The sequence below is a fragment of the Lepeophtheirus salmonis genome, chromosome 3 (genome assembly GCF_016086655.4).
Source record: "Lepeophtheirus salmonis chromosome 3, UVic_Lsal_1.4, whole genome shotgun sequence".
In the NCBI taxonomy this organism is placed as follows: Eukaryota; Metazoa; Arthropoda; class Copepoda; order Siphonostomatoida; family Caligidae; genus Lepeophtheirus; species Lepeophtheirus salmonis.
In genome coordinates, this window is record NC_052133.2 from 27,513,174 (window position 1) to 27,536,977 (window position 23,804).

The 23,804-nt window shown below is 29.1% G+C and overlaps 2 protein-coding genes across 10 annotated transcripts in view; one reads left to right on the plus strand and one right to left on the minus strand.

The window, feature by feature from the left end:
- The window catches only part of LOC121114803 (zwei Ig domain protein zig-8), a 221,319-nt gene that overhangs the window by 181,393 nt on the left and 16,122 nt on the right, over nucleotides 1-23,804 (plus strand). For all 9 annotated transcript variants that reach the window (XM_040708880.2, XM_040708879.2, XM_040708878.2 and 6 more), the window contains one exon: nucleotides 284-435. In XM_040708880.2, coding sequence (XP_040564814.1) covers nucleotides 284-435 — 152 coding nt within the window. The remainder of the gene's footprint in view (nucleotides 1-283; nucleotides 436-23,804) is intronic.
- Nucleotides 14,510-16,791, minus strand: LOC121114805 (hatching enzyme 1.2). Its single transcript, XM_040708884.1, has 5 exons — nucleotides 16,685-16,791; nucleotides 16,297-16,616; nucleotides 15,348-15,628; nucleotides 14,717-14,841; nucleotides 14,510-14,659 (listed from the first exon to the last, which is right to left on the minus strand). The coding sequence occupies exons 1-5, from the start codon at nucleotides 16,746-16,748 to the stop codon at nucleotides 14,553-14,555; spliced, it is 897 nt and encodes a 298-aa protein (XP_040564818.1). The 5' UTR covers nucleotides 16,749-16,791; the 3' UTR covers nucleotides 14,510-14,552.

A 23,804-nucleotide genomic window follows, 5' to 3' on the forward strand; every position in this document is an offset into this window, starting at 1 on the left:
AATAGCTTTTACTTGTCGAAACTATGTTCGTTTTCGGTCAATTATGTGTCTATGATGAGAAAATTGATCTATGTTATGTACGAAGTATATAAAGTAACCAGAACTTTATTCTTGAACTTGTAAAAAAAGATCACATTTTTTAATTTAATTTTTGTATTGGTAAATGTATGCTTGAAATTCACTTTTAAGCTATGATTTCATTAAAAGTTTAAAGTCAGTTATAGAAAATTTATTAAATATGTATAGCTAGTGTGTAATATTTTTTTATATGCTATTTTTTCAGCATCGGAATGCAAGTTGAAGCAGAACACGTTCTAAGTCGCCTCTGGATACGTGAAGCAAGTCTTTCAGATTCTGGAAATTATTCCTGTATTATACAACGAAAAGAAAATATACAATTCCCTAGAGCAAAGGTTAATGTACATGTTGTTGAAGGTAAATTTATATTATTATTATTCATTTTAAGTGTGCGAAAGCTGAGGGTAGACATAGACAAAAATTTACCCTGAAAACGAACGTAACCCTATAAATAATAGCCAAAATTTATGTAAATTCGTCTGTTTTTTTCTGACCTTTTCACCCACTTGTGCAAATTTGGTTATTTTTTTCTTCTTGGGTCCTTATTTTCTCTTATTTACGCATTGATAAACAAAACAAAAAATAAAGGAACTATTATAAAAATAAACAGGACTAAAAGTTATAATATTCTAGTCTATATAGTATATATCCTTGCATTGTAGAGGGGATATTTCTCATTTTTTGTAAATTCGTAAAAAAAGATACAGACTTTATCTGAGAAACTCCTAACAACCTTAAAATTAAGCAATTCATAATTTGTATCATGACATGTATTCGTTTTTTTCTTTCTATGTAATACTTATGATAAATTTTGAATAATAAATTTATCCCATGTCCCGTTGCAGATCACATAGGAAAATTTCTCTCACACATCCTTTGCATCCTCCTAAATTTTTGCTTTAAAAAAATCTATTAACAAAACCAAATTTTTAATATTTATATAAAGGAGTATATCGTGAACCTGGAGCAAAAGTGTTACAAGTGACATTTTGTCATTTTATTGTTTTGATATATATGAAAGAGTGTTTTTATTATCATATTTTAGATATATTCTAAAATATATTGGTTTTGAAAATTGAACTGTTGGAAAGATGATAGTTGTTAAATGTTAGAAGTATGTCAAATATGATAAATAAAAATATTTTTTCATATATTAAAAAAAAAGAATTATAAAATGTCACATGTAAGACTTTTGGTTTAGGCCCACGATATTTAGTGTACATATTGTAATTCCGTACAATTTGTAACTTGCACAAAAAAGTTATACAAGTTGCAATTTATCTGTACTATAGTAGGTAAAGTCATATCTAATTATAGCTTAATCAATTTTAATTAACAGCCATACATTTATGCCATCATTTTATTTCATTGATTAAAATTACTTATTTTTTATGTTTTTACGGGTAATATATAATTGTGCTTTTGAAAATTTATAACAGGCCATGAAATAGAACACTAATCAATTATTAATATTCCTCATCATTATTTATTATGAATAAGTTATAAGGGTCTAAAGAAGAGTATCGTTTTTTATACAGAATCAATAAAAAACACTTTTTTATCATTAGAAACACTTTTACATAAGTTTTATTTATCCTACTTTTAATTTTGGATATTTTTTTAGGGTAAAAAGTGACTCTGAACGATAATAGTCCCGAATTAATATAATCTCAGTTATTTATGAAATTCAAATGACTAAGAGAAAAACTGAGATCAGTTTGATTATTTTCTTCGATACATTTGTACAAAATTTCCCATAACCAATTATTCCCTTGTGTGATTCAAAAAACAATAAATATTATAACTTTACAAACCTATTCAATTGGAGAATAATAATCATCTTAGATTATGTGTATTGCTGAATACTAGCACATTTAAAAACATACTTAGTATTATTATTTATTTATTTTACTAGATTATTTTAGATTAGATATATTTATTCAATATGGAACTATAGGAAACTAAATAAATATTCACTTTTAATTTTATTGAAGTTTTTTAATTTTATGGGATAAATCTTTTTTTAAAGCTCTTTTGTTTTCTTTGACAACTGTACTTACTGTTAATTTACGACGTATAATTTTAGGCGAACAAATTAAACATTTTTTACTATATTTTATCCGAGAAGTTGCTGAAATAGTGACTGTTTTCACATTTAGATTTCATTCTCCTTGTTTTTTGATAGTTTTATCCATTGTAGTAGAAAACACTAGTCTCGTGGGCAATGTAACCAAATACTTTTTCCATGATTACTCTTGAATGGAAATATTACACAATATTTTATAATTATGCATTTTAAACATATATAAAATTTTGGATGGTTTATAAAAAGTGCCTACAACTTAGAAAATAACTTCATTTCGTATCTGAATGAATGATTTTGATAATAATTTGAAATTTTGAATAACAAGAACCCTTAGGGCAATGATTTCGAAAAGATTCTGGCATAGATATCTTGTGCTGACAGAACGTTTTCTTCCATAAAAATTGAATACTCCAGAGTTTCTTGTCTTTGATACTTAAACTGCAATCTTTTGTGCCAATTGATGCCTGTGTTGATCTTGGAGGTGGTGATGAGAGGTAGCTCGTCAGATTCGGGTATTTTATGGGATGACATCATCTTTCAAACGCATGTGGATTTATATAATTTATAAGTAACATTGATTACTAAAATTAAAATGGAAGTAATTGCAATACTAAAGTGAATAATTTTGAAGGGGATGCATCTGAATTATGCTATAATTTCGTTATCTAGGCAATGGTTCCGAAAGTATATTAAAAAAAATGAAAAAAAGAGCTGTCTAAGAGATTTACAAACAATATTTATAGTATTGGGGAGCATTTTAGCATTCCTTGACTATACCTATGCTCTGTTTCCAAAAGGACAGGAATATAACTAGAAATGCAAAATATTAAAACTTTTTGCTGTTTTTACCTTAATCAAAGAGAATGCTCCCTTCCTGAATATATGTTTTTATTATCAAATCTGTCATCCGTATTCTTATAATCTTTTTTATTCTCACTACATAATCACAAAGCCAATGGAGCCCCAAAGTAAAGTAATGTCCTCAAAAGTTAGGGAAGAACTTGAGGACGAGACTACAAGTAGATATAGAGATTATTTATTTTCTTATGTAAACTTGTACTCGGAACCACAAAACCTGGTGAATGAGGACTCGGACTTGACCTGAAAATTGAAAAAGGGGACTCAAATACAGCTCTGAATATTGGTTCTAATGGATATTTACTCTTTTCTTTTATTATATTTAGTATTTACTATTTACAATGAGTAATTATTTATGGATAAAAAAGAAAGATAAGCAATATTGGAATTGTAGGTACAATTAGTCTTAGAACAAATACACTTAAAAAAATTAAACAAGCATTATATTTTATACAAAAGGAAATAAATTTTTGTTTCATTTTACGGTAATAGATTACAAACATAAAATTAATTAAGTTTTTATTTTTAAATTAGACATCATTCTTATTTAATTTTTAATAAAACTTCGGTAATATCTATCACAATTATACGTTTAAACAATTTGAATTGTCTTTTTGTTTGAGTTTTGATAATGATGATGGAATTGTTCTTTGACGTCCTGCATAATATTGAATTCGATTCTTGGCAGCAAAAATATTATAATAAGAATTCGATTATAAAAATAGATTCGCTACAAATAAAAAGTATCTAGGCTTGTTGTTCATGAAAATGTTTACCATCCATAAGAAATAATAAGAAAGGAAGTTGTGGATCAATACAATCAATTGGAATCTAACCAAAGGCTCAAGAGTTTTGTCCAGTAATATGGTAAAAAAAAATTACTATCTGAGGGATGTAAAAATGAAATTAATAGATTGTTTTAAGGCATCTCTCGTTCATTTTAAACATTATTACACATTTTTTCCATCTCTGAATATAACTTGATATTTGATCAAAAAGAACAAATTATGAAATAGCCATGATTTATCAAATGAGACGAGGGAATTGACAGCGAACTACATAATAGGTAGTGTATTTTTGTGTTAGTGAGATAACACTATGTACTTCAACTCTTTTTTATTCTATTAGTTACTCCTTCGTCACAGAAAAGAGGGTGAGTGACATCATGAAGGAAAGGTTTTTTATAAAAATAAGGGAGCTGAGGTCAAAATATGTCTTTGAGAAGTTCGCACAGAGTAGAGCAAAAAGGAAGAGGAACTGAAGTCCCGAGGTGGGTTTATGTCTACACATTGTGTTGAATGATCCCTCCTTTATTATCTTGTTTGATAAAACTAATTAATTTATTCACAGGTAAAAAAATATAATAGTAAAATATATTCAATCTGTTCACGTAAGATTATAATATCATATGTAACATCTATTAAGGCTAAAGTAACAGAGGATTAATTATGGTTAAGTTGCTCTGCCTAAGGAATAATTTAAAATGTATAATATATATACTTGAATTTATCGTTTATTATTTTGCTTTGATCAATTTGCTGTACAAATCTAGAGACATCTACCCCCGGTCAATATAATTTTCTGCTAGCTTGGGAAAAGTTTGGACTTGTTATTTGGTCTGAATTAATTAAAAGATTGGCTTAGTTATGTCTAAAAGATTGGCTTGGAAATGTCTAAAAGATCTCTTGGATTTATTTTTTTAAGATCAAGATAGATCCTTCCCTTTTAAGTCTAAGCAAAACGTTCAAACAATTATCTTCTAAATATCGGTATCGAATTGTTCGTGGGTAACATATGAATTGACAATTGTCCTCTCTGATTCCATATCTACAGTTGAAATTAGGACTAAAATTAAATTTAGTATTAATTCTTTCCTAGTATAATGCATAGGGATATAATATTGTGCGTGTATGTGTGTAAAAAACAAGCATGAGATAATGCCATAAAAATATGATAACTTTAAGAAACGACATATCTGCTGACAGAAAGTGATTACAATTACTATTAACCAAAATTAATTTAAATTGTCCAAAGTTAAACTTTTACAAAATGAGGCAGTAGCAATATGGAGGACAAAAATTATGATACGATAAAAAAATCTTATAAAATTATTGCGTTAATTTTAAGATATGTTTTCATTAGATTGAAGTTCAAAATGTTGCACAAAAATATTGCTGCCAGTCTTTTACATAACTTTTCTTCATATCAAATGAGTATTAATCATTGTGAATGAATTTGAGATAATCAGATTATAAATTCAAATATACGATGCCTCTTTGAGCAAAAAAAAAAAATCGATTTACGGATCTTTTTCCATATATATAAATAAAAATCGTGTTGGTTGGTTAAAGCTACTATAAATTTTTTGTAATATATCTGAGGAAATAATGAAACAATAAATATATTTCGCCCAAAAATGTATGTTATCAGGCAATATAAATTATATTTAGATGATCTTTTACTTTTAAATTTATAGCAATAGTTCTATTTTTTTAGATAAAAAATAAAAATCATCGTAAGTGGACTTATAACCGATTTTTTTTTGCCGTATGGACATTTCACCATCGGACAATTTGTGAATACAAATTTGTCGAACGGATGTTTCGTCGAAAAACCATTTGGCCAAAAAATTATATCACAGTAAGCAATATAATTGTGAGTAATTTCGTTGCAATTTATATTATATTCGGATAATAAAATTATTGAATAATGAAGAAACTTGCCATGAAATATTCCTTTTAATATCCCCCAGCCCATAGGTTGTACAGGTGAAGCGCTGGGCCCAAAGCAGTTTAAACTCCACCACCGCCGTGTTCATAAGCATTTGTGACCCTATTATAATATGCTATAACACCCCCAGAACTAGAGGTTGTGCAGGTGAACAGATGGCCCCCAAGGTAGGTCAAATTCCATCGTCACGGAAACTCGCAGTTAAATTTGGCAGTATCTGGTCGATTTTTTTTCACTTAGTGGCTAAATTTGTTAAGAATACCATGTGAATGGTGATCAATGCTGCTAAAATGTTTGAAAAGAGTCCATTCTTGACACAAGAGTATCAACTATTCCATATGGAGCGTTTGTAGGAGTCTTCCTTATGATCTCTAACATAATGATAACCTGGTGATTTTCTTCCCGATGAAGAATTGACTAAATGTATAGTTACTTAACGCATTAATATTCTATATGGCAATTTGTTGCACAAAAAATTAATATATATTGGTCGTTTTTGATTGCTTACTCTAAAATGGTCCCAATATTGGGAACCACTGGTCCACACTATGGAAATAAGATTGTATTTTAGATACAATGTAATGTAATTATATATTTTTAATACATAGTAGGGTCTAATATTTAATAGAACTAGTTATTAAATGAATAGATTAGTAGGATAGACAGCAAAGTTTAAGTCATTTTATTCGTTGATCCCATTTTGATATATAAATACACAGCAATGGTTCATTATTTTTCTTAATATTAATAAAAATATTATTTTAATTCTTGTAAAACTTGACTGTATTGGCTTCCAAAATGGGCGTCATCAACAAAACTGACGTCACATAAAAATACACTGTTGTAAAATAAAACATCTATTGAATTTTTTATTTTATTTAATCAATTTCAGTCCATGTTTTATATAATGAACTACTGCAGAATTTATATATACTGTTATATATAACTATTTATTGAGCATCCTCTTGTTATTGAAGAATATCGAAAGTCATTATAGTTTAAAGTTTTTCTCCGCAAATACTTTTTATATGGTGTAGTTGTTTGTGATTTTGTAATACTTTTTCCTTCAAAGAAACCTTAAAATTCAGTTTTTACTGCACAGTTTTTTTATTCAAAGTTTTACTTATATATAGAGTTAAGCAAAAAGACGGGGAAAAATATTACATCTTCAATAATAATAATATGAAAGCAAATATATATATAAAAACGGTTTTTTTTGAATGAAAAGTTTGATTTTGCATTTTTTTATTTAATTGGAAAAACCATTTTAGAATGGTTTTATTAGAAATATTGTATAAAAAAAATTTATTTTAAGGATAAGTCTTTATGAATATTTAATAAAATTAGCTCTGATTAATTTTTTTAAAGAAAATACACAAAAGTGGCTGCATTACTTGTTTTTTAAAAGAAAATAATTAATTAAAACAATAATTAATTCTTGATGCAAAAATAAGAAAGAAACAAAATGTTGATGATTAATTGTTGCGTTTTGCAAATGAAAATAATATTTTTTTTAATTACTAATATATTTTTTTAAAGAAAAAAACAGGAGATAATCAATAATATGCCTTTATGGAAGAAATAAAAATAATACTTTTGTTACTTAATTATAAATTCAGTTTTATAAATCGCTAGATCAATCAATGTCTCCTTTTTTCAACGTCAATTTAGAACATTAAAGACTGACTAAGAGGTAGTATACATTGTAAATTCAAATAAAATTATTTTTCTTTTAAAATATCTCATTTCTAAGCATGTCAGATATCAATCACATCTTAAGATGAGTTACCACTTGTAATTTAAATTGTTAGGTGGCCTGTTTTTTTGGTTTTTTTTAAATTGGTAATCTGAAGAATTAGATACATAAATTCTATAAAAAGACCCAAAAGTGGCCTTGTTGTACTTTTTTATAATCTTGGTGATCTATGGGACCACATTTTCCTACAACACCATCAAGTAGTCGGCTGCAGGTAGGTAACTGGTATCCAACAGAAAACCAAATTGGAGGCATTTTTTCTCCTGTTGATACCACAACTCCCAATATCATCACAGAGGCTGGATGTTTGGTCTTGGTGACTGTCTTTATGTCAGCCTTACCAAAGCATACCACCCGATCATTTTGGTTGTTGTAGAAAGGGTCAACAGTAAATATATTTTCATCAGGGGAGAAAATTACCCGGTTGCTGTTTTGTTTCTGATAATTCAAGAGTTGTTGAAATCGCTGAAGACGGAGTTTTTTTGACGTTGCGACAGGAATGGCCTCTCAATTCTTCTAAGCGATCTTTCCCATGCCTTTCGAATGGCCTTATCCATAGTAGACCGATCCACCTTCATCTTCTTGGCGACATCTTCATCGTTGAAATGCCTATGATGTCTTCAGGCTTGCCTATGGTGTTGTCCTTATTGTACCCATCAGCCAATCGATTTATGACCTGACCAGCTGTCGCCTTGATGACATTCAAGGCCTTCATGATGTCCAAAGTGGTCCTCCCGGCGTGGATTAAATTTCCTATGATGACCCTTTTTGCCTCCATCGCAACATATCCATAATTTTTGATTACAACATGTACATCAATCAAAGGCTTAGAATCTAAGATATTCAAAATAAACGGGCTTTAAGATTTAATCAACACCACCTATTCAAAACTGTATTTTTGGAAGGTGTCATTACTTTTTTTACACCTGGTACAAAAATAAAAGCTATGGAGTTTGCCTTATTAAGCTGTAAAGGTATGATTTCAGAGAAGTTGACGGCAGTGGTACATATCAGTAGGTATGTTACAAGATACCGATTTACGGTGCGAAAATAATTAGCAGGAGGAGTCTGTAGAAGTCTATAAACGCTTTTGGAATCCATATAGAAATGTTTGATTGTCATTACTTAAATGGGGAAAATCAGTTTGACGTCATTTATATTTAGTGTAGATAAATTCTTAATCTTTCACTAGTTTAAATTTTTTTCTATACGTTGCTTCGTTTAATTGCACCATTGGCTGTAAAAAAAAGGTCACTTCAAGATAGCCTTTAAATCACGGATGGAATAGAATGGATTATAAAAAGGTATAATGGACATTAAAATATTTTTTTATCTAGTATGTTCTAAATTATCCAAAAATCTTTCGATGCGAAGCAAATAAATTTACCTCCAACATTAGTACCTTCAATATTTATTACTCTAGAATATGAAAGTATTTTTGTATTTAGGTATTTAAAAGTAACAACTTTTGCATAATTCTGTACTTTGTAATTGCTGAAAATTTTATTCAATTATCTTGATATGTAAAAAGGTTGTGTTATTTAATTGAAAGATCATATTTGATCACAAATTTTGGTGTAAGTAATAACATTAACAGTAGGAAAAAAAGGGAAAAAGGGTCATAACTTCCTTAATATTAAAGTTAAAGACATGATTTTGTTATTAAAATGTTTGTCTTATTATTATCTATTAGACAAACTAGGTTTAAAAGAAAAAAACTTAATTTTTTTGAAACATACTTACTGTCAGAGTTGAAGAAATCAGAGCTATTTTCACCGTAGTGGCAGCCCGATATTCTGATTTCTCCTTTAAGATCCAAAGGGGATATCAGTCTTTTTTGAAACAATCATACAATACTCATTGTCAGATAAAAACATAAAATTCTTGCACTTTTTAATACACAATTATAAGAATTTTAAAAGCTATTCCGGATCTACAGAATTAACTCAGTATAAAATCATTGAGCTTCTTACGTTATTTTAGTAGTATCCTCTGTTTTCTAAATATATATATTCTCCTTGCACCTTGGTAAGACTTCTTGAGATATTTAAAATTTGATTTTTTTTTAATATTTGCATTGACAATATTGGTTTTTATATTAATTAAAGCTTCTCTGCACTAATTTTCGACGAGGAAATTAATCTCGTCCTGGACATTGACATCGCTATCATTGAGATCATTCAGGACCTCTAGTCTATCCTGGGCTTTATTTCTCTCAGCTACCGCCTCGCAACCTCTCTTAATCAATAGTGAGCGGCATCTGGCCTCTATTTCTTCAAGAACATTAAAAGCTGAATAACATGTCTCCTCCTTATGGCTAACACATTCTATAATGATTCTTGCTAATTCTGTGTATGACTTGTTGCCCTTCAAAAGGGAGATATTCTCTTTAAAACAGCTTTCGGACTCTAGTAGGGGTACAGAGCGTTGCTGTTGAGGGGGGTATCTGAATGGTATGAAAGATATACTATTAGTTTTTTAAGGACTGCTGCTATCCTGGGAGAGGCGAGTATGTAATCCAGGCGGCGACTCACTCTTGTTACTTAGCTCTTTTTTATTCCAGAAAAAGTCAATCTTGGTGGGACTGATATCCTACCTAGCCCAGGTCTACGTAGTTGTACTCCTGAATAATCCTTTCTAAGTTTCAAGTATCTTTCTTATTTCTTGATCCCTCGAAGCCTTTAGCATCTTTCTTTACAGATCTCGTAACGTTGATGTCGTGCCAAACAGAATGATATATCTCTCCTTTTTGCGTGTTGTTGTTGTTTTTTTCAACAGCAAGGTCTTTATTGATAATTATTAGAAGTACAATAATAAATATAAACACATAAAAGGAAATTTGTGTCTGCATAAAACATCATTTAACATTATGGTTAAAAAATAAATTTCCTTTTAAAGACCTAAAAAACAATCGAACTAATAAAAACAAAGCTTCACATATTCACACATACCATTTCTCAATCATACCACAGTCTCTTTTCCCGCCAGCCGAACCTACGCCACTTTTAATATAAGTACATTCAATCTTTTCATCTGAAGTAGAAATTTGAACTTTATTATTTTCGTCTACTTTCAGACACAGGGTCTGAAAGTCAAATTCTCCAAAAAATTTATTTACTCTCCCTCCATTTCGTCATTACTTTCATTCACAGCATGCACCGTACCCTCAGAGATATTTCCATACTGTTTCTCACCCTCAGGAGGCCTCCACGACCCGAACGGCACGTTAAAGAATCATTACCATTCTTTGACGTCTTATTTCACCTCAATTTGTCTGCAATGACCATACATCTATCACTTTTGTTCCTTTCCTGGAGAAGAGCTTTCTCATTTACCTCATCCTTTTCCTCCTCCAAAAAGTTTGACGAGAATAAGCGACCACTACTGTACAAAACTAGCCACCTCTCTTTGCTAATCTTACCTAAGACTTAAATTTTTCATGATATTCTTGAAAATAAATTCTCGGGAGACACTTTCTTTCTTTTCATAGAGTCACTTAATTTTTGTGCAACTTCTGTACAATAATATAGGAAATAATAGGAAAAACTGCGGTATAACCATAGTTTTTTTTACTTTTACCACCATATTCATAGACCTGACAGGATTCGTAAATATTTTTTGGTCAATACCCCATCATATTCTTCTGGCTTCGGAGCTTGATAAAAAGTTTGAGCATCCCTACGTAGAAAACCAATCACCGATTTTACTTCGTCAGGGTTTGCTATTTTTGCAACATTAAGAATGACAAAGGTCTTCTTTTTTAGACCTATTGCTACTTTAATTAGCTTGTAAGTTTTAATTTTGACTTTGGATTGTTATTTTTATCCAGTGCATTTTTTTTATCGTTAAGATATATTATATCACAAAATTATTCAAACAAGGTTTCATAGGTAAAAATTAATTTTGAGATGTTCTACTTTTCTAAAAATCAAATTTTTTGCTTAATATATATTGTACAATGTATTTAAAAAATGTAATTTCATATAATATAAAGCAACAAAGCCAAAAGATCTATATTTAATATGAGTTTTATGATAAATCGATGGTAATATTTTAATTGTTATGCTTCAAAATCATATTATTAAGGATAATTTCTATATTAAAGCTGATTATTTCAATTGCTTATGAAACTATGCTAATATTACTATAGGATTGAAACTTTGCACAGCATGTTTTAATACCTAGAAACAAACATACGAGAAGTATTATCCGTACACAAATTTAAAATAAAATATATTTTATAACCACTCTACTGTATAACAATTATTAATTAATTAGTCTTTATTCAATCTTAACGAATATATTCCATATGTATTTCAACATATTATGGATCAAACTAGAATTGTACTGATGCATCATAATCTGCAAGTCTGCATAATCTTTATCAATTTATTTTTTCCATATAAAATAAAAATCGTTAAATAGATAAAATATAGGAAAATTATGTTTAAAAAAAACATAAATAAACATTTGAGTTATAAATAAGTTTTCCTTTTTATGATCTCTTTATCCAAGCATAAAATATAAACTAATAAAATAATAAATTTGTGTACTTACAACTATAATATTTTTGAAACCTATTGTATTTAAAATAAACAGGAAAAAACACACACACAAAAACAAACAAAAAAAGACAACTCAGTCCGTAGTTTCTTTCTTGTACTTCTTATATCGATGAATAATTAGCCTAAGAGTCCTTTCATACTGGAGTAAGATCAATGTAAAATATTTAATTAATTCGATGGTGTAATTTGAAGATGAGTTTTGTAATTGCTGGATCCGCCGGGTTAAATTGGTGTGTCCGATGGCAGCCAACATCAAGATAATCCTCATATTTCTTCTGTCAATCCCTTTTAGTTCTGTGAGCTGATGAGCAATTAACCCTTTACAAGTTGCTGATAGCTTCATAATTTGTTTTTCCATCGTCTGAACTATGATTCCTATTACTCCGAATATCGAATAGCACAAACGCTACCAAATATCTTGGCTAACAATTTACAATATGCCTGGAATTATTTAATGTAAAAGAATGTATAATTTTCAGAAATGGACAGTGTACAAAAGCGTGTTTTTTAACGTTGTATATTCGTCAACTGTCTTTGCAATATAGCGAAAAGCAAATCAAAGTTGTCTATATTTGAAACTGGTGGTTGAACTTTTGACCATCACTGATGCCATTCAAAGAACGCATAATCCTCGTATCCTATGTTGAAAGTAGATTTAAGTTCCTTATACATTCTATAGGGATAATATATGGTTCAGTAAATATCAAAACATCATAGTTAAATTTTAGATACCTAATTGTAAGAGGAAGATTTCGTCCATCTAATACTTTCCCACTTTTGTGAACAAAGCTCAAAATTAAAACATTTTTGTTATTTTTCCTTATTAAGACCTAAGACTCCGATTTTGATGTGTCGAAATTGAGAATAGACCAAAACCATAAACAAACAGTCTCAACACAAAGACCGGGCTCGAAAACCACTGCACTATTACATCATATGTAATTTTGTACAAATTTATCGGATCGCAATTTTTTTCTGTTGCAATATAGCGATATCAAGATGAGGACCGATTGCGATACTTCGATCAGCGATATAATATTGCCATATTGCAATTGATCGCCGATCAGAAAAAAACTCTGATCAACTAACCTAAAATTTATTCATAGAAATAATAAAATGGCTAATATATATATTATATAAACGACGAGGGATCAACAAGAGATTGATTGTATTACTGTCCTTTTGGAAACGATGCATAAGTATAGAAAAACTTCATACTTTGATTATTTATCAAAAAGAATAAATTATGAAATAGGCATCATGTATCAAGCAAGAGGAGGGAATCGACAGCTGAAATCAAAACACATAGGGTATTTTTGGGTTAGCGAGGTAATGCCGTGTTAAATGTTTTTTGTTGCACATATGCAACCACATCCAGGAATCACCCAAGGAATCCAGGATGACCGAGAGAAATGAGGAGAGGAAAGACGTACAGGAATAAAACTAAGGTTGTCTAATAGGAACAATTATATTCTTATTAACACAAAAACCTACTCTGATACATCCATAAAATACACGACTATTTATACTTAAAACGAGGTAAAAGACTGTGCTTTACACATATATATACATACAAGAAAATAAAAGAAGTAAGAGAACAAGGAGGAAGGAAACATGAATACAGAGTTTACTACTTCAGAAATCATTGATAAAATCCATGATATGGTGATGGATGACAGAAGAGTGAAGGTGCAGGAGATAGCTAGTGCTGCAGGCATCTCGAGTTGAAACCCTCTTTCCATTAATTTTGTGACCACATCTTCTAAGGTGTGAGCTGGTGCATTGTCGTGATGAAAATCACTTTTTTTGGGCCAATCGAGGGCGTTTTTCTTGTAGCTCGTTTTTCAAACGATCCAATAAAGATGAATAATATCTATCTGCAATACTGAAAAAAATTCCAATATAAAATTTTTTGGAAAAAATAATTGTAATATTAAATTTTTTAAAGAAAAATTGCAGAAATCTATAGCTATCCACAGAAATAAATAAAAAATCCAAAAAATTGGGAAACTTATAATTTTTAGAAAAAAATTCCAAAAAGAAATTTTCGGAAATTTTTTCAAATATTAAGTATTTTGGTCTGTTGCATAATTTGCACGTATGACCTTTTTTTAAGAAAATAAATCTTTCAAAAAAACAATTTTACCCCTATTTTTGCGTAATTTTTTTCTAAATTGGGGGTGGGGCTACAGCCCCTCCAGACCACCCCTTCAGATGTCTCTGCAGTCTAAGCTCACTTAAATGATCCATTTTTATTTAGCTAATTTGTTCTTTTAAGAAGATATATCGCGTCTGCTGCAAAGAATTAAAAAAATCGAAATATCTCTTGAAAAATGCGTCAAGTGGTTAATATATTTATTAATAGATGAAATATACCATCTATTTAAATATCTCAAGAATAATAATCTGACTACTGTAATAAAATTAGATACTCAATTATTTTAAATGCATTTTTATTGTCATTGGTTATTTAAATTTTTTAACACACATTACAAGTTTTGTTGCAAAGTCTTCTTATGGCTGAGGATCGACTGCACCACGTTCTATAGAATCGACAAAATCTAGATTGATCCCTGCAACTCGTTCCTAGAGAATAGTGATAATGATTATATGACATCTTGGATATGAAGATGATTTAAATACCTCCAATGCATTGATATGCCTTATTCAGTTTTTGAATATCCAATGCTGTCATTCCAACTCTATTTCCTAAAATACTTCCTCCAGCACGGGTGGCCGTCATTGTGGGTCTACCGTTTCTTGAGAAACTATAGTTTGGAGAGTAAATAAAGGAATTAACGTCATTATTTAATCAAATTAGAAATGCCCAGGGGCGTCTGCAATATTATATTTGAGGGGAGGGGGGATTGGCTTTTATAATCTTTTTGAAAATATAAATCAAAAATTAATATTTTTTGGAAAAAAAAATTTAAATAAAATTTTTCTAAAAAAATTGAAAAAGCTAATTGTTAGGAGAAATTTTATATATATTAATAGAAAAGTAAATTTTTTGAAAAAAAATTCAAAAAATTCAAAGTTGTTCACAGAAATCAAACTTTTGGAAAAAAAAATTCAAAAATTAATTTTTTAATTTTTCAGAAAAAAATTTCAAATGTCCACAGATATTCACAGAAAATTAAATTTTTGAAAAAATTATCAAAAATTAATTTTCAAATATTAGATTTTCTAGTAAAAAGAAAAAAAATCTTAATTTTTTTTTTTTTTTTGGGGGGTATCCTCCAGCCACTCACTGCGGACGCTCCTGATACCTTACCTTGTCCTTGAATATTGCATTATGGATCGGTAATCATAAGGAAGTCCTAAGGTTGTGGCTGTTATTCCATTATAGCAATTACTATAGGGCGTAAGACTTCTAAAGTTACAAAGTGCTATATTTTCTCCAGATGCTCGAGCTCGAGCAAATTGATAATATCGATTAATTGTTGGAATGATATTATTCCAGCTCACTAAAATAAATTGATCCCTATCTGGGCGATTTTGTTCATGGAGAAAACCAAGTGCATGAAGTAACTCATGAATAATTGTGGCTTGACTCTGAAATACAAAAATAATTAATTAACCTAAGCTGTGTTAATTTCGTCAGCTACATATATCTAGAGCAAAGACGGGCAACTCACGGCCGGGGGCGCAGTGAGGACCTCACCCTCACTCAGTATGGCCTGGAAATCGATCAAGAATAATTAAAAAAATAAAGCAAAAAAAACTTGAAATTATACGGTTAACCGATAGAGGGCGCCATACACAAACAATAGCTGGGCCCAGTCTACATTTTTGCATTTGAAAAGAAAAAAGTCAAGAGCCATACCCACTAGCAGCGACAAAAAGAGAAAACTTGAGCTAGAAAATTGCACTTTTCTGGTCAAACCTCTGGTACATTAGGTTCAATTAATGTAAAAATAATTCATATATAAAAATTTTTGAGAAAATTACAAATATTAAATTTTTGGGGCAAAAATTTCAAAAATCTATAGTTATTCACAGAAAATTAAATTTTAAATAAAAAAAAATCTATTAAAAAGGAAAAATTCCTTTATTTGGGTGGGGCTACAGCCCCTCCAACTCCTCAACCCCCTGCGGGTACCCATATTTTTTTCTCCGCGAAATATTAGACTATACTAAACGGGACAAAATGTAATAAAGAAATGAGACGAAACAAAACGAAATGCACACTATTTGTACACATTAACAAATGTTGAACTTACCATGCAGCCATTTCTATCTAAATTCACTACAAGTGTCGCTCTATTTAAATTAAATCCTAATGCAGACGCAAAACACCCTTCCTTATCATTTCTAAATTGAACAAAGTTTCTTTGACTGCTTCGAGGTACAAATGTTACACAAGACTGTGCTTGAATTGTATTCATCGCTCTTTGAATCAAGGATTTTTCGTTGGGTGTAAAACTTGGTCCAAAGGTATAAGGTACTTGTTTATTTGGCCAGAGATTGTTGTTACCAAAAATAAAATTTCTGGACATCATTTCAGCCTTATTATGCTTGTCAAGCATCATTTTGCAGCCATCTGTGAAAGTGAAAGAAAAAAAACAATATTAATTTGTATAGCCATTATCAAACCTTCCGAATTCAAACCTTCAGCCTGGTAAGGCGGAATGAGGATGGAAGCAACTGTCAGGAGTAAAAGATATGTAATCATCTTTCTTGTTCTATCTGAAATGAGAAATATCGGAGTATTTATACGATTATATCCTCTCCTAAAGGTAACAAGTGTATTTGACTCTTAAAATATAGGTATAAATTATCACAGACAAGCATTACATTAAATTCATACATCAAATTAGGGATTTATTTTAACAAATGAAAGAAAATTACTCATTTAAAATGAAGCAAAATGCAAATTTTAAAATTGATTTTTATAATTAGTAAATTACACAATGTATACATACCATTATGTGAGCAACAAAATGATGTGTCATGTCCTAAAATTTGTAAAAACAAATGAATCAATCAGGACTGTGGGAAGCTTTTTAATAGTGTTCAGCATTTCTTCGTTGAATGCCCTTTTGTGACAATACTTGAAGAGTTCTTGTCATGGAAGATGGATATGACAGAGCACAACATTTGGGAAATTACAGCCACAATTTTATTTGGAGTTTCAGGGCCGTCTAAAGGATTATATTTTTGGGGGCTTGGCTTTTGGAATTTTTTTGCAAGAAAATCCAAAGCTTTTCAATGAAAATTTAATTTTTTGGAATTTTTTTCTCAAAAATCTATAGCTATTTACAGAAAATAAAATTTTTTGTAAAAAGAAATTAAAAAAAAGTAATTTTTTGGAAAAAAAATTTGAAAATCCACAGCTATTTACAAAAAATAAAAAATTTATTCGATTCTTTCTTACATCAATTTCCAAAAAGCTTAACTCCAGGAAAAATTTCAAAAATTAGATTTCAAATATTAAATTTTTGGAAAAGGTCCTTTTTCTTTATATGTGTCGTGATAACATAAAAACAAACTGGGATTTTTTTTGATAAAACAGAAAAACGCATTATAAGTTTTTTACTTTTATGAAAAACCGAAGATGATTTTGAAAGAGTCAAATACAATATAAAACCACTGAAAAGCTGTCCAAATAGTTATTAATATGATTGATATTTGTTTCAATTTTTACATGAACATATTATATACAGGTTCAGTCAATTTGAGCGTCCGGTATTTGAACTTTAAATCGAATTTTGATATCATTAATACTATCATTTTTAGTTGGTGAGACTTTTTTCTTAACCAGTTAATCCCTTTCTTGTTTTCATTATTCCTGCAACGTGAATAATTATACACTCTTTGCAAATGTATAATCAATAGTTTGGGCATTGATGACGTCACTCAAGTTTATTTCATATTTTTTAAATCAGTTCGAATACTGACAGTCCGAAGTGTATACATACGTAGATGATATGAATTAGTCCTTATTAAGCTGCGAACTGTCTGGCCTTTTTTAAAAATTTATTTAAGAGGAGAAGTTGAGAGATACAAAAATTTAATGTTATTATAACAATAATTCTAATAATAACTACTAGTTAGGGTCAAATAGTAATAACATTGTAAGTATGTTACAAAAGAGGGAGTTGTCTAATCTTTATTCTCCCCCACGTACTGAGTTGCTCGAACAGCTGATCAAAAGAAGTTTCGTGACGCCTAAAACGTCATAACTATATACTTATTTTAAAATATATGTTTGAAGACTTTTTCTTAAAATATTAGAAAGAATGTACCCTAATAATGTTTTAGGGAGCTTAAACTATATTGGCATTACAAAAAAATCATGAAAAAGTCCCAATATACAGATTCATTTAATAGCTTAAAATGACCTCCGAATTGGCTTCGACTTTTTGGGCCAAAAGTGACCTTTTTAGTTAATAGATAATTTTTTTTTAACCAAAGCAAGCTTGAACTTTTTCTATTCATTAGTAAAAAAAATATATAAATTGATAGACAGAATCAGTTTTAAAGAGATGAAGCAATTTGTAGTCGCTAATAAATAGAGTATGTAATGAACTGCAGATTTGCATGGTATTTTGGGCCAAAAAATCACACCTTTCAGTTGACAAATAATTTTTTTTTAATGCTAAGGAAGCTTGAATATTTTTATATTCATTAATGGAAAAAATATAAAAGTTGATTCGCGGAATTAGTTTTATGAGATGAAGAAGTTTGTAGTGGCTAATAAATAATAAGACTATATTTTTATCTTCAAATCGGCTTCGACGTTTTTGGCCAAAAATGACCCTTCTAAATAATAGAGATTTATTTTACTCTAAGAAAGCTGGAACATTTTTCTATCCATTAATGAAAAAAAGTATATATAAAAATTGATAGAGAGATCCCAGGATCGAAATAATAAAGCGATCCATTCATTTTTAGAGTGGAGAATTTTAATATTTCAAAATGAGATCACTTAAAAAATAAAAATGGAACATAAATCCTTGGGGATGCATATTGTTTAAATCGATCTTTTTAAAATTATACATTGAATATTTTTTTATGATATTCCTCATCACTATGTATTATGAATAAGTTATAAGGGTCTTTTTCAGCCTAAAAATGGAAATATATCGAGATCAGAACAATATACAGAATCATTAAAAACATTTTTTAATCATAAAAAAACAAAAAAAAAACAGTTTTACATAATTTTTATTAATGCTTCTTTTAATTTGGGGATTGGTATAAGGGTAAAAAATGACTGAACGATAATAGTTCTGAATAACTAAAATCCCAGATATTTCAAAATTCAAAATAACTGAGAAAAACTAAGATCCGTTTTGGATTTTGCACTCATAGATAAATTCAATTATTGTCTTCAATTCATTTGAACAAATTCCCCCCACCCCAAATTATTCCCCTGTGTAACTGTTCCAGTCCACAGAACCCCTAGAATTTTGCTTACTATGTTAGGAATTCCCAATTTTTTAAACTACAAACATAAATTTAATTATATTCATGTATAAGATAATTTCACTTTATAATTTAAGCAAGATCTTTTAATCTTTCATAACTCGTATCTAGATAGGTCTTATTCATATTACACTCGTATTCTTGTAGATGAATCATCCCAAAAGATTCGTAGTTTCATGTTTCTTAATTATTAACAGATGTAACACTTTATATCAAATGTATATATGGATTTACCTACATCATTTAATCTAGGTATAATTGATATATACAGAATGTATTTATGTATAATTGAGATTGATTTGAAAAGGATAATTTAAGGTAAGATAAATCAGCATAATAACTCATGAGTCAATATTAAATAATGATAATGATTTACCACGCAATAAGATAAGAACAAACTAATAAAAGTTCAAAGCTGCAATATGACAAAGAGATCAATTATATTGTAAAAACCCTACTTAAATCCGATCACAATGATTCTGTTCAAGTGCACTTTCGTTCGCGACCAGCTTTTGTATGTGTTACCGGCAAAGTATGAAAATCCGGCATTATATATAATACCTGGGTAATGTATATAATGCCTGATGATCTCAGGCAAACTATATAATCAACGACATTTTATACATTACCTAAGTATTATATATAATGCCGGCCTCATATGTAAGCAAAGTATGAAATATATATAAGTTACATACTATAAATAAAAATACAATACAACAGTGCATAGGTACTTGTGCTTTGTGCGCGTTAACTTATTTCCTGTAATCAATAACATATTTCGGTTACATACTCATCGAGCTTGCATGAACTAAAGCATTTGAATTTGGACAAAGGGGGGAATTTCTTTAAAATATAACATTAATTGCCCCAAACCTAGGATTTCTTTTTCTAAAACTAGATACCAAATATTAATTATTGATGAAGTGAAAAAAGCGAAGGCAATCACTAGGAAGACAATGTGAGCACTGCCAGAAAAAAAGGTGCTAAAAGATTTGGCAAGGATTTACCAAATGTATATGCAATACAAAATGCCAAAATAATAGGTGCCTTTGCGTAAAAAAAAAGTTAATTGCAATTCAGAATATCATTCTAGTCTTTCCTGCTGCAATAAGTCATATGTATAAGTCTGTTTCTTCGAATGTAACAAGATTTTTTAATGGAAAGATGTATCTGTGTGTAACATCTGAGTGTCAGAATAGTTTTTTACAAATAATATAATAACTTGTGCCATTCCAGTTTTTCCATTTTCAGTCTCAGTTTTGCTATCATTTTTTTTTTTGAAAATAATATTTATTTTTAAGGTTTATTATTCCAAATGCCTAATTCATAATAAAGTTTTCTAATCCCATCTTGTCAACATTTAATACTTTGTCTAACCAGTTACTGTAATGTAATACATAAGGAAAAGGATAAAAAAAATCATTCATTAAATAGTTTGTCTGACACCATCAGGCATTATATACATTACCTAGGTATTCTATATAATGCCTAATTATACATATCGCCAGTAGCATATTCACTATCAACCTCGACTTTTTAAGGAAAAATTTGAGAAAAAAAAACATATGGTAGCCACCTCTTCTGTGCTTTTCTTGTTGACAACTGGTAATTATTATATACAGAATATTTATTCATTATTTGACATTGAATTGACAATCTTATCAAAAGAAGTATCAATGATAGATTATAAAATTACACAAATTATAAACGAAGGTTCTTGATTAATTCATGAATAAAATCCAAAATCTTTCTAATACCTTTTTTGAGTTCATAATACGTAGAGTTGGCTGCTTTGAATAATACAAGAGTCAACTTATGAAAATTAATGAAAACATATGAAATCGAAAAACAGTGTATCTTTGTACTGCTTTCAAAATATTCATTTTGAGTTACATCTAATGACCGACTTTAATTATTTGACGTATACAAATTTATCTTCCCTTGCAAAATTAACCTTCTGAATTGAATTAAAACTCTGAATTTATGGAAGTTGAGTAATTAGTACAATGCGAATATATATAAGGTGTGTCGATAAGAGATTTCTTTGTTTTTGTTTTGAATTGTACTGGCTATTTTGTTGACATCCCATTTTAGGAGGGAAATTCAAATTTATAAAACAAATTGTATTAATAAATCATATAGTATTTATTTTTGTTACTCTACAATACTATTAGTGTAAATTTTTATCTTCCAACGATTACGGTACTAAAATTATTTTTAAAAAATAAATAATTTAAATCTGTTTTTAATAAAAAAAAATTAGGTCAGAACATACATCTTCAAATAAATATAACCATCATTATAGCAAAGAAGTCATATTATTATATATATTAAGAATAAGTGTATATTATGCACTAAATATGAAATGCTTAGGTGAAAAACATAAACTAACAATAAGATGTTAATGTGTCATTTTTCTTAAAATAATAAATATAGAGTTCAATTTTGCTAATATAATCGAATATGATGCCTTGAATAAGCCTTGTGATTTTGACTATTCTCTCTAGAAAGAAATATATATTTTAGTAATTCTAGATAAATCTAGTTTTCTAAAGCATTCCCACTTTCATATGGCTTGGAATAGTTTGTAATATAGACCAATAATAGTTCTTTAACTAATAATAGAAAGGATTTTGAAGTTTCTACTCGCTTGACAAGAATCTTAATTACGAAATAGCATTTGCATATTCAAAATAAAACTGAATGAATCAATAAGATAAATAAAATAAAATAATGGAGAACTTATATATAGGAAATTTAAATTTTGAAGAATATTACTGATGTTCTAATTATTTTTATTTGCTCAATTAATTCTCAAACAATCGTATTATTATTTTGATACATTTTAAATATTGTCTTCAATCAAACAACTTATAATTAGCTCGTATGGCACACATTTAGTAATTTATTTATGTTGGTAAAGATCTTTGATCTTCGAGAGAGTAATATTCCAATATACTAACAAGCAATTTAGGTACTTAGAAGAGGATTCACGAGTCCATAAGTTTAGAAATTGATACGACATTTAAATATTCTAAATAAATCTACAGGACTTAAGAAGTCACTTATATTTTGTAACACATAATCCCTTAACAGTTCCCAATAACAATTTATACGCAATAGTAGAATAGAATATGGTTTGCAGACAAAACTATTGAGAAAAAAGAGGCATATTATCTTAAAGAGTCTAGAAACATCTTACACTTGTTTTCTAATCACAAAAGAGACACACAAGTAATAAATAAATCACTAATCAGGGGTGAGGCTTAAAGTGTCCAAGTTATATAATTATCCAAATAGACCATAGATCACAAACTATAGCTTATAAATTTAATTATTATAAATGTAATTTAGGTGAGTTATTTCTGCTTGATATACATTGACGATATTATGAAATAGTTTCCTATAGTTGCTTAAATTTATGTTCTAGTTACGCTTCTGACAATCTTGCTGAGGGGGAGCTTGAATTTTTCAAATTTTAATTTTGGGGAAAAAAATTGAAAAATTAATTGATTTATTCTGAATCATGTTAGACACATCCTTGCTTAGTGATCTGGTCCTCACACTTATTTTTCTTCTCTTGGCTAGCTTCCTGGTAACATTGCAAGTCTCCTTGCACAGTTTTCTTCTTCTTCTTTTTTTTTTTTTTTTTTTGCTCTCCAAATGGTTCTCCTGCTGACCTAGACTGACTTCGTCTATGACTTTTTGCATATTTTTTGCGTAATTATTCATTTTCGAATTGACAACCAATACCTTTAAAAAATAAATGTGAGACTAATTATTCTACAAATAAATCATTAATATGAATGAGATATACTCCTATAACAATGAAAATTGTTTTCGTATTACAGATGTCAGGAATATTTATATTTTTCATTCATAAAAGTGTAAATATGTATGCAGCAGTGACGAATAATTATAAGTGATAAAATTCAAAGGCGTCCGCAGGAATATATTTTGGGGAGGGCTTGGTTTTTCGAATTTTTGGAAAAAATTTGAAAAAAACTGCAAATATAAATTTTTTGGAAAAAAAATGCAAATATTTAATTTTCTAGTAAAAAGCAAAAATTCCTTAATTTTTCTTTTTTTGGGGGCCCCCCTGCGGACATCCCTGAAATAATGTGTATTTTGGGCATTTAAAAAAAGAAAACTAAAATCGACATGGTAACCATAACAATTTGAATATTTTTTTGGAGGAGAGCTGCTTACTGTCATGACGATTCATTAGATCATCTACAATAATTGAATCGGTTCCTTAGGTATTTTTTTATACGATGAAGGACTGAGAATGATCGTTCTG

Coding starts and splice junctions, on each gene's coding strand:
- LOC121114805 (XM_040708884.1), bottom strand. CDS start 16,748: ATGATTACATATCTTTTACTCCTGACAGTTGCTTCCATCCTCATTCCG. Junction 16,617..16,684: donor TCCGCCTTACCAGGCTGAAG/GTTTGAATTCGG, acceptor TCACTTTCACAG/ATGGCTGCAAAATGATGCTT. Junction 14,660..14,716: donor GGCATATCAATGCATTGGAG/GTATTTAAATCA, acceptor ACTATTCTCTAG/GAACGAGTTGCAGGGATCAA.